Below are 14,648 nucleotides of genomic sequence, written 5' to 3'. Positions count from 1 at the left end.
ATCAGAATCTGTTAAAGGTGGGAGCAAAGCTTTGTATCTACAAAACGCTGCCATCAAAAGAGACCGTGTGCTGCTTTCATGCTTCTGTCTCTCGCTGGTGTCTCTGCTTGTCCACGTGCCGGAGCTTAACGCGAGGTTATGAGCATGCAAAAGAGGGAAAGCAATCTCTCGGGAGTCTGGTTCCCTATAGAGCTGTGTCTAGCTTCCTCTTTTGCCCTCAAACACATGAGGAGACTGTGGAGCACTGAGGCGTTGTGCCCAAACGCCGAGCCCTGTGCGGCGGCTGTGCCAGAGGAGGACGGCAGGGCCAGCCCCTGCCCCGTCCCTCGGGGTGCGGTGGCACGGTGTGGGGGTGGCCCCCAGGGTGGGGTGGAAGGGGAAGCCAGTGGAGACAAAGGCCCTTGCAAACTCAAGGGAATGGGATGAGCTGTTGGTGCCTAGAGCTGAGGAGGAGGTTGGAAGCAGTGATGTTTTCAGTGTAGGTAGCCACAGTTAGGTGTAGATGCTGGGATGAAGGCCCCGTACCAGCGGGAGCAGAGTGATCCTTCTGTCGTTTAGGAAGTTTTACATCTTCCAGGTGTAGTGCCTGACCACGCAAGGTGCGATTGCCCAATGAATAATTACCGTGTTTGATGGTCTTTCCGTTTTGTGCGTTGATGCTGTGCAGTCTGTGTTTGTGTAGACGCTCCACGTGCTCATCTTCCCATGGCAATATTTACGTGCCTGCACCTCCATATCTTTCACCGTGTTTGGTGCCATGCAGATCTCAAATTGCTGAGCCAACATGTCTGATGTGAGAAACATGCTCTACCGCCGCACCGTCATCCATTCGGCAGTGGTCTTCGGGGCACTGTGCTAACACAGTATCCTCTGAAGTGTGATTGTGATTTTTTCCCTTTAATCTAGCCATAGAATGGAACCATGCTTGCTTAAGACTCATGCTTTGTTGCTTCAGCGTCATTGCCAAGAAGTGTTGCATTTTCTTTGTGTCCTTCCCTTAGTAAGACAAGAAAACTGAGTCACATAAACTTCTACAGCTCTGTGACAAAATCACCCCTTTGTCCCATATTATCGCACGGTTTGGTAGTTGCTGGAATTCGGAGTTGAAACCGGTATGTTGCCAGCTCTCATCCCACCCCTGTCAGGAGCCACCCGGGTTCTGCCCGCCCCAGGTCAATGCTCGAATGCTCGTTTGCGCCGTTTGACAGGCTGGAGGGGGAAGGGGGAAACGGGGGGATGGAGGATGAAGCGTGAAGGTGTTTATTCAGTGCTGATCACCACTTCATAGATTGCACGTTTGTTGGCAGCTGCATTAAGGTTGCTCCATAAAATTTTTCATATTCAAACTAAATTACTTGCTTTAAAATGCTAGACTTGCATCTCCCTCTCCTTTCTCCCTTTCGTTCTGTGCTCGGTTTTCCCCCGGTATCATACACCTTTTCATCGAGTTGTTTTCTCTCCCTGGCACCACTCGGACGGGTTTGGAGGGGCGGCAGGACGTCACCTTGGTGTGTCACAGGTGGCCATTTTAATCACAGGCGTCGGAAATGGGCTGTTTAATTGGTGTAATTTTGCAGAATGAAAAAAAAACTCTTTTCAGAGGTACTTCAGTAGTGGAACAGAGGGAAAACTGCGTCCCTAGCTGGCATTTCCTAGAAAACACTTTGGTGTATAAACTGAGCTGAAACGATTCCAGTCACATTTGTTTCCAAAGCTGTTTTTCTCTAAACAAAATGGAACACGTTCAGGTTTTCAAGCTACCAGTTGCCATTTTTCTCTCCACATCCACCAAGACAGTTGATGAAAGAATGTTTCTCTTGCTATTCTGTCTCTGTATGTGCTGTTTTTGCTTTGTAGTAACTCAGGTTGGTGTGTCCCAGGGACATAATATGTGTCCAGACCCTGGGATTCCAGAGAGAGGCAAAAGAATAGGCAACGACTTTAGGTAAGAACCTTTTACGTGTGTGTCTACGCATGCTGCAAAGCTTCTGTCTGTAACCATTGTGTCCGCTCCTTGGCATTACCTAGTCTGTTCTTAGAGACCATCTGCACACCTCCAAACGCATTATGTCTGAAAAGCTGGTTGAGGCGAGTGATGCAGAAGAACAATGTGTATAAATGTGCACGTGTGTGTTTGGGAGACCGTGTCCCAGATGAGGATCTGGAACGATCTCTCAGAACATTTCTCTCTCTTCACAATGCGGGCGTTTAGCCAGGCCTGTGTAATCCGTGTGTGTTGTCGTTCCCCCCTCCGGTTAAGTGCAGAAAGAACTGTCTTAAACAGCAAAAAAACGACTTTTCAAATTGCCTCAAGTCACAGCGTGGCCCTGCCCCTAGTGAATTTGAGGTGACTTCCCAAAGTGCTGGTACAATTCTCTGTCAATACGTGTAGCGGTGCTAGATAATTGTTTTCTTATAAAGTTTAAAACAATGCTGTTATTCCCTTGTAGTTGGTAGCGTTCATTTCAAGTGTGCAGGAATGAATCACCCTGCTGTTAGCAATGGTGAATCAATATTTAATCTTATTTTGCTGTCGATGGCTGTTTTGCTCACTAAAAGTGTCTTTCCATTTAACCTGAGTCTATCAAATTCTCCTGAAATCCAGAAAATGGATCAGAGGGGTGAGGGTGGAGGAAAGGGAATTCCCAATAGTCCCTAAATGCCATAGGATAAATTCTCAGCTGCTGTAAACCGGTGGTGTGTCGCTTCAGTGGGGAAGGCAGCATTGGTTAAACCAGCAAAGGATCTGAATCCAAAGTGATAGAATAAAGAGCAAATCTTTCAGTAGTAGATCAAGATAATTTTTTTTTTTCTTTATAAGAATGCTGAGCATGTCATCTCTCGGGGCTGAGTCTGTGCTCCCGCACTGCGTAAAATTCCCACTGAAGTTGCATTGAAAGACTCAAATCTGTTCTTGGACTGTCACCACCTCGGGCAAACGGCGCCCGGCACAAGCCACGGCACGAGGCAGCAGCTTCCCCTCCTTCGTCCCTGCTGTTGCCTGCAGGGCCAGCGAGCGCTCTCTGCTCGCAATTTGGAGAGTCACCGGGGTGGTAAAAAGCAAGTGACAAACCTGTTGCTGCAGAAGCGTCTGGGTTGCTAACGTCACCCTTTGTTCTGTCTGCTAGGTTAGGCTCCAGCATCCAGTTCACCTGTAACGAGGGCTATGATCTACAAGGGTCCAAAAGCATCACCTGTAAGAGAGTGAGCGACATAATTGTTGCATGGAGCGACCACAGGCCGGTGTGCAGAGGTGAGACGACGAATTTTACAGAGTTATTAGGACTAATGAGACAACCAGTCTCCTTCATGCGTCACCCATTCTGTCCTCAAGTTTGTCATCACCTGGTTGGGATCCCTCAGTGGGTTCTGAAGCTCAGCCTGCCGTGTGGACCAGGGCACAGACCTGTTCCCAAATCCCTGCCTCAGGCACAGCAAGGGGAGCCCCTCCGTGCTCACAACCCCTTGGGGAGATTCAGCTCGACCTCTCCGTGTTCAGCGCTGCCCCTGCGTTTGTGCTCTTGGAGATGGGAGCTTGGTCTCATCAGCTTCATGGTCAGAAGTCAACAGGATCTTTATTCTTTTCTAATGGGGATTGTTGTTTTCTGGCTGAGTGAGTAATATGGGTTCAGATTCTTTTCACCACAAGCCTGAGAAAGAAACCTTTGCTTGATTCTCATTCTTTACTCCAGAAATTCAGATTTTAAGAAAAACGCCTGTTCCTGTTGCACCTCCTGAACTAATAAAGCTATTTCCATTAACTGTGGAGCTTCATAAGTTATTAGCTCTGCACCGTATGGATTATGTTTGTGTCCTTCATACCTGTGCACACAGTGCGTTCTCTCCCCTTCCATCCTCTCTGTTCCAGGCAGCTCTTTCTATGGGATAAGGAGGAGAGGGGAGAGAAGATGAAAGCCTGAAACAAAATCTGGGAAAGCTGGGGTGGAGGGAGAATCTGTTAAATGGAACTTGCTGCTAGTAGGCAGCGATGTGGGATTGCTTGGACGGTGGCTCCAAACTAGCGTGATCCTGATTATCCTGTGGCCCAGCCGTGAGCCATCAGCAAATGGAGTTTTCTTTCAACCGAATGCCCATTTTGCCCTTGGCCATTTTGTTTTCATTCCCGCTCTGTCTCTAAAAAGTGGCATGCATAATTGTGATATTTGTAATGCTAATAATGAACAACTTGTAATATTTTTAATTAAATCCCTCTAAAGCTCTTAAAGTCATAAATTGGTATTTTTTCAGTTCTTTTTTCTTTAATTTCATCTGCAGATTTTTTCAAGGCTTTGGAATCCCATCTAATTCTTGAAACAAGCCTAGAATAAATTGAATCAGTGTAAGAGGATATTTGGCATAAATATGTGACACTATAAAGGAAATTTATGGTGTCCTCTTGCAAGAGATAAGAAAGGATTTGCCTGCATTATTATGATTCTATGAATCAACTTAATTTTTTTTAACTGTTAACTTCTGGGAGTTTTTTTATTTTTAAAAAAGTTTTCCATTTGCTTTTATTTCAGCTTTCTACCACTTTTTTTTCCTATTTGTTCCGTTTTGTTATTGGGTATTGAGTTTCTCTCAAACTGCAGAAATCGGGGTGCCCGTGAGCCAGCTTTTAACGCCCTGGACTCTGCCGGCTTCTAATAGCCAGTGATCCAACCTCCTGCTGCTGTTGGGAGACTGCTCTTCAGCTTCCCCATCTACAGCCGATTCCCTCTGGGTCCTGGGGAGACCCACTTAATCCCTTTGTGCTCCTGTTGCCGGCTTTTAAAATGAGAATAACATGATTTACCTTCTTTTTTTTTTTTTTGTGAGGTAGGATGGGATGTGTAACGGACTCCAGGATGGGGACAAATAGGAGGGGGCAGGAGGAACGTGGTTTAAGCATCACGGACAGATGCCCCCAGCTCCTTCCTGAGCTGCTCCTTGGTGTTCCTTGTCTTCCCCTGTAGTCAAACAGTTTGGCCAGGAGATCATTTTCTGTGCTTTACTGCTGTTTGGGGGGCAAAAACGCCGTGTAGATGCCACATGTGCAAATATGGCTCCTTTGAGATTGCAGAGAGATTAATTTTGAGGCTCCGTTACACAAGAGCAGAGGCTGTTACAAAACCAGGATGCTGTTCTTCACATTTTCTGGTTAAATATTACATCAAAGGAATACCACAGGGAAAATTGTCCCTGCCTGAGCACTTCTCAGCTTCTACTTTCCCTAAGATGTTTTTAAGATTCGAAGTTGAGTTCCCACCTTGGTTCTGAGTCCGCAGTCAGACCAGAATGAAGTCAGCCTTCACCTAATAAATACTTGCTGTGCAGTATTTGTTTTTAGTCCTGCAAAAAAGAAACGAAATAAGACTTTCTGGGGACAGTAAAAAGGAGCTGCGTCTTAACCTGGCATCTTCCGTGTAGGTGCTTTCATTGTCCTGGACATGAAAGTATGTTATGTGAGGGCTTTAATATAGTAAATAAAATCAGTCTGAGCGCTGGAGGATGGGTCCTTGGTGGTTGGTCTGGTGGCCCATCTGTTTGGTAGCCCCTGGAAACACCCCACTCATCTATTCATCACAGATAAGTCCTTCATCTCTGATGTTTACATGGGAAAAAATGAATCTTTTGGCTAATGAAAACAACACAGAGCAGCAATTTTTCATTCTCCCCCCCGTCCAAACTGTATGTATCCCTCCTTCTCTCTGCTCCCTAAGCAAAGAACACCGAGCACATCCCAAAGCCACGAGACCTCACTCCCCCGTCTGTCTTGTTTTCCTCCTCACAGCTAGGATGTGTGACATGTACCTCCGTGGTCCCAGTGGTGTGATAACTTCTCCCAACTACCCTGTCCAATACGATAACAATGCCTACTGCGTGTGGGTCATCACTGCGCTCAATCCGGCCAAGGTAGGTCTCGGAGATGCATCTCCATGTCCTTACTTCAGTGCCTTAGTTGAGATGTTGTATAGCTGTGCTTCTTCAGAGACGACAGCTCTCGTATTTTGCCATTCAGGTGTGTGTTTGTGATGTCGAACCATCCTTTCTTCCTACAGACTTTCTTTCCACATGTTTCTCAACTGTCTTTAAAGACCGCAAGACATCACATTCCCTCTCTTGCTGAAAATTCATTTTGTTAAAGGTTGTAATTAAAAGTGAATGTAATTATTTTTAATCGAAACCTCTTTGATACCTTGGCGTGAATGGTGGTGAAACGCCAAACAGCTTAGCAAAGCATCTCATTAAGCCAGCTCTCAGCTGGGGCAGGAAGGCTGTGCCAGGAATGCTGATTTTTCCCTTCTTTTGGCTGGTGGCTGGCCCCTAACCAACGGGGATTTCAGCCCCCGAAGGGCAGAGGGCGAGTGAGGACAGAGGTACGGTTCTATCTGCTGCTATTTATGCAGTACTGTAAATCTATAAACAAGTCCTTTCTGTGCTCGCTGAGGTTTGGAAAAGGGGAGGTTGGTGGGGATTTTTTGTCCCCGCTGGTCTGCACGTGTGATTGAAGTCTGTTGTCGCTGATCATGTAGAGAACAAGGCTCTGCCGCCTTGGCCTTTGTAAGATCAAGTCCTTTCCATTTTCCACTGGCACAAGGAGGGCAACGTTCAGTGCCTCGCAGCTTTTTCCAGCCCTGCAAACTCTTCTCCTGATCTGTATGGGAACATAAGAACAAAAATTACTTCACTGTGTAGCTCAAAATACACTTTCTGAGCTGTTATTCACCATCTTCTGCTCTCAGAAGACAACTTCTTAGTATCTGGGTTCCTACTAAAGTCCGCCCTATTAGCTCATGAGCAAATCTCGCGTGCCAAGTCGCTGAGCTCATATGCTTATTCTGTCGATTGTGCCTTGGTCCTTGCCTCCAGACAGTCCTGCGTCTGGCACTCTGCCTTCTGCCGCTGGTCCAAGGCAGGCGTTTCACAAACATGTGAGCATCCCAGGATCTCATCTTTTGCTAGAAATTGTTGCGGTCTGTAGAAACGCTGGCAGCCGTCGGCAGGTGTAGCCTGCTCGCCGATGGGATGGCATCTTGTGCTCGCACCTCCAGCCCTTCTCCTCCCTCTGGAGCCCGGGCAGCGGGAGCTGGGGCTGGCTGAAGAGCCCCCTGGGTTCTGCTTCTCTCCCCCCACTGACCTCACTTCAAGCCTTTAATAAGTGCAGATCACTAGTAGGTTATGATTTTAACGAGCGGTATTCCTATGTTCCGATTTCAGAATGAGTTTGTATTTAAAGGGCTGTCATTAGCTGGTCATTTCATCCAGCGGATGTCTTGGTTTGGCTGCAGAGGAGCGTAGTAATGACCCAAATTCTGGGAAACTGGAGTGTGGAATCAGGATATTTTTCAGTGCTGACTTATTAGGAGCGATTTACTGGTTAATCAGACCCAGGAGGTTCTCCTTCATCAGGATAATGTGCAAGTGGAGAACAGGCCACATGTAACAGCAGCTATTACTGCTCGAGTGTCAGCTGTGTTCTTCAGCCTGTGGCCCACAGCCCCTTGGGTATACATTGCCTGTGCGCGGGCGGGTTATTGAATACATCAGCATCTCAGGCTGTGGTATGTGTATTATACATAGCTTTATTTTTGTGCATCTTTGTCTTTCAAAGATCAGCAAAATCCAGGTTTTGTGCATATAAAATAGTCCTCTGTCTTTGGAAAGAAGTTGTAGTGAGCTAGACATAGACGTGCCCTGGGTGTTATATAGGCAAAACACTTCCACTTGGGTTTTCCGGTACAAATTACGAAGGAGGAGATGGCAATCAGTTGTCAAGAGATGCAAATGGGCCCCGCCCACTCTTCTGTTGACCCTTTGTGACGTCACTTTCCTGTTGAATATTGAGTCTAATCTTCAGCTCTGCCCATTTGCTCTTCTCCCAGCCTCGTGCACAGACTTCTTCTGCTTTTCCCTCAGCAGTGGGATAGGACGAGCTTCTCCTTTTGTAAGCTTCCTGGGCGGACTGTCTCATTTTTCAAAAACCTACGGTCTTTGGGAATTTCTACTTACAGAAAGTTTCTCCTCTTCCCCTGGTTACTTTCTTCCTCAGCTTTTAAACCTGTGTAATAATAAACTGTTGGTTAGAAAACAGAATATGCAAGTCCTGATCCTCACCTTTCATAAATCATAAAGGGGATTGAAATTGGTAAAATACATTAATTTCAACACTTACCATCTTGGAGCCAAGATTCACTAGCACAAGAAACTGTAGTTCGTGCTCCATGGGCTGCAACATCGCGCACTGCGAAGAGGCACAGCGTAACTGAAATAAGGATAGATTGGCCAAATCAGCAGCTTGTATTAGCTGTGTAAAGAGACTGCCATTCTCTTTTTCTTTGAAGTGATAAATAGTTAATTAGTAATAGCAGTTTATAAAGGGGTTCTGCGTTTTGGATGTTTCATCCTGGAAGCATAATTTACAGGTAGGGAAAACCTCTTCATCTCTTTGAAGCAGGGAGGGTTGAGGAATGCATTAATTGTTTTGGGAAAGCTGCTGCTTCTCCTGCGGGTCCCTCGCCCCGAGCCTTCTCCTGCTCGTGTTCATCTCCGTGGTCCCAGGGCCCAGGCCAGGTGTGGGCTTCCTTACTCCTCGGGATGATGGAAACAATGGAAACAAATCAATTGCCCTTACTGTTTTCTGCTGTTTAAAGAATTCATTAAGGCTCTGGAAACTAAAGCTGTGCACTCAGGACCATATCTGATGGCTGAAAATATAAAAAGGCAAGTGGATTCACTGGGACGGGCGGTTTCTGTTGCCCAGCAAACAGCTGCCGGGGCGGCTGCCCAGGCTGATGCAGCCGCACGCCATGCACAGACCAGTACGGCACTGGGAGCTGCTGGTGCATGAGTTTTAACGCCAGTTCGGTCACTGGTGTTCCTACCTAACAAGACTCAAAGCGCTGCCTCTGAAGAATACCCATGAAACCTTCCCTTACTTAAAGCAGGGCCCAGGATAGAACCAGGTTGCCAAACTGGCGAATTCCCCTCCCTGACTCGGTGGCTCCGCGTGGGGAGGGGATGGTCCCGTCTCTGCACGTTCCGCAGCATGGCTGAGGCAAGGATTGAAGATGAATTAATTAAAATACTTCGAAGATAAAAAGCATTATGGGCCTGAGCCGAAGCCTGCTGAAGTCAGTGGTAATCTTTTTATTGACTTGAGTGGTCTTTGGATCAGGTTCTGTTATATGAAGCTTTTAATACGAGCGATGGGAAAACCACCGAGCTGAATTTAGAACTCATTTGCAAGTCATCTGTTCTATATTTGGAGAAGAACTGTGAGCCAGATTCACTGAGCTCCATAATCCCCTCGAAGTTTGCTCAGAAACCTACATAAACAGTATTAAGGACAAAGTGCTGTGCAGTTGACAACTTGGAATTATTTCCTATACAGAGGGTGATGTCAAACCTATATGGGGGATATTCAGGGTATCGAGGTTTTTTGCTGGTCCCCAGTGCCGTGGGAATTAATTTCAACCACAGTGGAAAAATAAATCACTCGGGGACTGAGAAATGCATATGATAATTGGTGAATTTGCATCAAAACTATTTCTGAACCTTCATGACATAATGGATGTTTCTGGTTGATATTTCTCCCGGGGTTATCCTCACCTGGAGCCTAGTAGCCAAATAAAGCTCTGTCCAAGCTTCTTGTGTCACCAGTGGAGAGAGATGGCCCCCTCCAGGGGATGACTCATCCCAAATGAAGATAGATGCTGGAGCTTGGGAGAAGCGGGGGGAAATGAGTAATATGTGCTTGTAAAGCATTTGAATATAACTGCAAGAGGTGCCGCTCTCCATGGAGAGAATGACTGTGGGTTTGTCCTGTGAATGTGACTGCACTTCAGATCACTTCGCAGAAGGAAGCATTAGAGTCGGGTGTCAGATCCCAGCCTATTTTCTTGACTTCGCTAATTGCTTCCTGTCGCTTCGGTAGCTTCAAGTTGAGGTTTTATGTCATCCGTGTATTTGTGTGCGCTGGTAGGTCTCTTGTTATTTAATGAATCACTAAATAATTTTCAGCTTTCAGACCAAAAAGAAAATAGGAAAATGGATAAATAAATATTGTATTCAGCAGCCCGTTCCTGTGCCACAAGGTTACAGTCTTCAGTATACTAGAATGTAATTAGTTATTTAATTAGGGTAAGACTCCTTAGAATGCAGTTTACTTGAATGACTGATTTAACTAATGATGTGTGCCGTTTTACAGCACTGTGTTCTTTGTATTAATTACATTATTCCATCATTACATGGTTTAATAATAATCTGCACAGGTTAATATTTTGGTACTACTACTAAAATTAATGGTTCCAAACTTCTATGAAGTATCACACAGGCTCCTGCTTGACGATCCCGGGGGTTTTGGGTAATGCCCCATTTTTGGAATGTCACGGCTAACATATCTAATTTGCTTTTCTATGCATTTGAAAAGTATTAATTGCATTTATATGCAGAAGATGGTAGCACATGACAGTTCAGTTGAACGATATATACCCCTTATTTTTTAAAGAACACCCAAGCCGTTCAAAGTCTAAACAATGTTTTCGTAAAAGGTTGAAGTTGAGTGGCTTTTGACAGAAGGATGTTGTGAGCTTCCTAGAGGGTGTGTGCAAGCCTTGAGGAGACCGTAGAGCCGCGCTCGCGTTTAACGTAACGCAGTTCATTATTGCCTCTGGTTTTAGGTTTGGGACTTTGGCCCCCCTGTGATTGCACGCGTGCGCAGGTGTTTGCAGGAGAGGCTGCTTCTCTAACAGGCGAGGAATTCCGAGACAAAGATTTTGGTTTTCCTGCGCCTTGCTCCCTTGGCCCAAGCCCAGAGGCGTAGGGTGGCATCACGTGGCTGGTCCTTGGCACACACGTAGGTCCTTCTCGTTAATTGCTTTTGATAACTTCTGTGTGGTGTGAGACAGCAAAAAGTAGCGTGAAACTAAATTTAGTAATTTAGTCTGTTAAAAGTTAGGAAACTTAATATATTTACAGGCACATGTACAAAGGTCTGGATGCATTCGAGTGTTTACGTGCTTCCCCGAATCCAGTCAGTTAAAAAGCTCCAAGAAGCCCAGTTCCCATTGATTTCTTCTGGTGTTGCGGATGTAAAGCCCTTCTGTAAATTAAGCGCTCTTCCTTTTCTGTTTGTTTGTGCTCTCTCAGGCTGGATTAAGACCTTTGTCCCCTGAATCGCATTGTAATTTTCAACTATTTGAGAGTAATAGGTTTCAGGAGCAGCCAAGAGCCTTTGAACACAAACCCCTTGACTTTGTGGGACCTCTGCTCCTAAAGGATAGGCAGAGGCTCCGTAAATCCAGTGGGGGTGGGGGGTTAGGGTAGAGCAGGAGAGAAAACGCAGGAAACACACAGTAGTGGACAGATATTCTGGTGATTGTGTTTGCAGACGGCTTGAGACAATTTCCTTGAGCTGCCCCAGCGGTAATTCACATCAGTTGTAAAGACCAAGTCTTGGTCTGACAGAAGCTTTGGAGAAGCGGGGGAACTTTGAGCAACACAGAGCAAAAGAAAGACTCTCCGCTTGCACTGTGTGTCACGAACATGCTGCTTGTGTGCACGTTCACATCCGTCACCGTATTCTCAGGTTTATGAAAGAAATAGTAGCAGTACCTGGTGAAAAAAAGCACGCTGAAATCTCAACGCGCATATCTTTATCAATAAAGTCATCTAGGAAATCAATAGATAAAGCAGAAAAATCTGAGAGGTAATTTCAGTAAGAGCTCAATCTGTCCGGAAAGAAGTGCTACAGTGCTATAAAAAGCGAGGACGGTCACCTTTGGTGATGTCCCGAAGATATTAATGCTCTTATAAATTGCTCCTTGATAGACAAACAGATAAATAAACAAGACAAGGGGATCTGCTGGCTGCCTTGGCAGTGGATTCATATTAACGTGCAGTATCTTTGCCAGGTTATCAAACTCACCTTTGAAGAATTTGAACTAGAAAGAGGATATGACACTCTGACAGTGGGTGATGGAGGACAAGTCGGAGACCAGAAAACTGTGCTTTACGTGTAAGTAGCATGTCCTTTGTCCCCGCGAGAAATCCGCACCTAAGTTTTGCCTGACGAGACGTAGGTGATGTGTCCGGAGTCCCAGGCTGGTTGCTGCGCCCCGCTGGGGGGTCTCCGTGCTGCTGGGCCTTTCTGGTGGAGCTGACTGTTCCTGGTGTGTGCTTCCCTCAGCACGATCGCTGAGGCTCCAGCCGACAGAAAGGCTCTTACTTTTTTGCTTCGCTCCTTAGAAGCGAAGCCCTTAGGGGCTGAAGCTGTCCAGGGAGCGGAGTGAACACCATTAAAGTTTGGATACAAGAGCAAATGCAAATCGGGCAGAAATTGAGAACTGTTTGACTCTCTCTCCTCTGCTGCCCTCCTTGTGCAGTCATTTTTAGTAGTGCAAAGTGGCTGTAAATCCATTGTCTTTGAGTTACATCCTGAGCGTTTTACCCTCTGTGTGCGTTTGTCTAGGCGATGAGACATGCTGCATCAAGGCGGAGGATTGGTCCCCCTCAATTTATGCCCTTTAGTTTGCAGATACGATGTTCTGCAGAGGTTCCTTCAGTAGAGGAAACATTGTAGGTAGTCTTACTTTTCTTCCAGGCCTTCCTATATATCAGTGTTTCCCATCTAAATATGTTTTTTGGGGAGGTCTTGGTTGTTTAGGGTTATTTTTTTGGTTTTGCAGGTTTTTTGGGTTTTTTCCCATTTTAATTATGAAGAAAAGACCAGTCCAGGGCCAGCCCAGCCATGCTGAAGGAAGAGATGAAATCTCTGATGCTGCCAGTTCTAGATTAAAGAACTGCTGTGCTGTCAGTCTGTTGTTTTTAGAAGATTTGAAGACGAAATGCTTTATGTACTAGTGGAGCTAATAAAGGGAATAAAAGGGGAAGGGGCTCTACTGGTGTTTGCCATCTCCTACTCTGTGCTTAATAACTGGAGGGGGTTTTGGTTTCAGTTGGAAGGAGTGTGTTGATCGGAACGATACAAAGGAACACGAGGGTTAGTAGATCAAAGGCAAGGGTTTTCCCTGACCCAGGTGTTTAACAGCACTTAAGCATCCATTTCTGGTGTCTGCTATTTTCTAGGCTATTTTCTAGTTTTGAGGTTGGCGAGAGCTCTTGGCCGCTCCGAGGGAAGCGTGTGCTGGGACCTCAGGGTTTTGGTGGAGGGTGGCACTCAGCGTGCACATGGCCCGGCTTCAGGCTTGCGAGTGAAGATGTGAGTCAGTGGTGTTTGTCGAAGTCTCAAATGTCTTGAGGGCACTTGCCAGGCCAGGTCCTGGAGCAGGGGCAGGGAAAAAACACCGTTACTTTCAGAAGGAAACCTTCCAAACTTTCAGTTGGAACCAGGGCCACCAGCATCCAGCTTTAGGGTCTTAACTCGGGAGACTCCCTTCTTTTCTACCCGATCAAAAATGTGTAAGAGCAAACACCTCTCCGAAAGCTACTCTAGCGAAGCTGTTGTACTCTTTCCAACTGGTAGAGAGTATTTCGTACTGTGTTTTTTAATTCCTCCTCTTCGCTCGTTTTTCCACATGAATCAGCCTCCCACTCCATTTTCACTTATCTTACATGTTTGCTTGTCTTTACGAAATGTCTGTTTCTCTGAGGTTCATTTTACTATAGGTTTTATTTCGGAACATGAACACTAGTAATATTTGGGTCAGAAACTCTAACATGCAACGTATATAAACGTAAATCTGATTATTGCAAAAGTGTAATTAAAGTGTCACAGAGTGTTTCACAGCTGATTGGTCAAAGTGTGCAAATTACTGCCAGGGGAGTAGTTTGTAATAACTTGCTGAAATGATTTCTCATTCCGTCCCTTTTTGTTTGCCAAAAGCCCATGAAGATTTTCCTACATTTGATTTTAATCATTCCACATTTTCTCACTCTGTATTAGCTACCCAACACCTTGCTAATGCAAATTTGGAATGTCTGAGACCATCCGCACAAGGCGTCTTCTCCCAGTGCGGGAGAACTTGCCATTAAATTGCTGATGCTAATCCTAACAGGGAAAATCATTTGTTTAATTTTTAATCTGAGGGAGGATAAGTTGAAAACTAAGGAAACGTGAAAGAGGTGTGAAGGGTGCAGCAGAGGGCTACAAAGATGATTGGGGGACTGGAACACCTCTCTTATGAGGAAAGGCTGAGGGATTTGGGTCTCTTCAGTCTGGAAAAAAGACGGCTGAGGGGTGACCTTATCAACGCTTATAAATACTTAAAGGGTGGGTGTCAGGAGGATGGGGCCAGGCTCTTTTCAGTGGTGCCCGGGGACAGGACAAGAGGCAATGGGCACAAACTTGAACATAGGAAGTTCCACCTAAACATGAGGAGGAACTTCTTTACCCTGAGGGTGACAGAGCACTGGAACAGGCTGCCCAGAGAGGTGGTGGAGTCTCCAACTCTGGAGACATTCAAAACCCGCCTGGACATGTTCCTGTGTAACCTGCTCTAGGTGACCCTGCTCTGGCAGGGGGGTTGAACTAGATGATCTCCAGAGGTCCCTTCCAACCCTATGATTCTATGATTCTATGATTCTATGATCACAGAAGTACTCCATTTGTAATGAATGTGGTTGAAAGTCCATGGACAACTTTTCTCAGCAGTTGGTGCCCTCACAGCTGCCGACAGCTGAATTCCGGAGTCAGGCTGGATATCCAC

The 14,648-nt window shown here is 45.9% G+C and overlaps 1 protein-coding gene across 1 annotated transcript in view; it reads left to right on the top strand.

Annotated features, from left to right (window-relative positions):
* The window catches only part of CSMD2 (CUB and Sushi multiple domains 2), a 336,176-nt gene that overhangs the window by 179,669 nt on the left and 141,859 nt on the right, over window positions 1-14,648 (top strand). The window contains exons 9-12 of the mRNA XM_074562714.1: window positions 1,858-1,945; window positions 3,129-3,253; window positions 5,774-5,895; window positions 11,895-11,998. Of these exons, the coding sequence (XP_074418815.1) occupies window positions 1,858-1,945; window positions 3,129-3,253; window positions 5,774-5,895; window positions 11,895-11,998 (439 nt within the window). The remainder of the gene's footprint in view (window positions 1-1,857; window positions 1,946-3,128; window positions 3,254-5,773; window positions 5,896-11,894; window positions 11,999-14,648) is intronic.

The sequence above is a fragment of the Larus michahellis genome, chromosome 19, assembly GCF_964199755.1.
Source record: "Larus michahellis chromosome 19, bLarMic1.1, whole genome shotgun sequence".
Classification (NCBI taxonomy): Eukaryota; Metazoa; Chordata; class Aves; order Charadriiformes; family Laridae; genus Larus; species Larus michahellis.
This window is presented reverse-complemented; position numbering and strand designations above follow the sequence as displayed.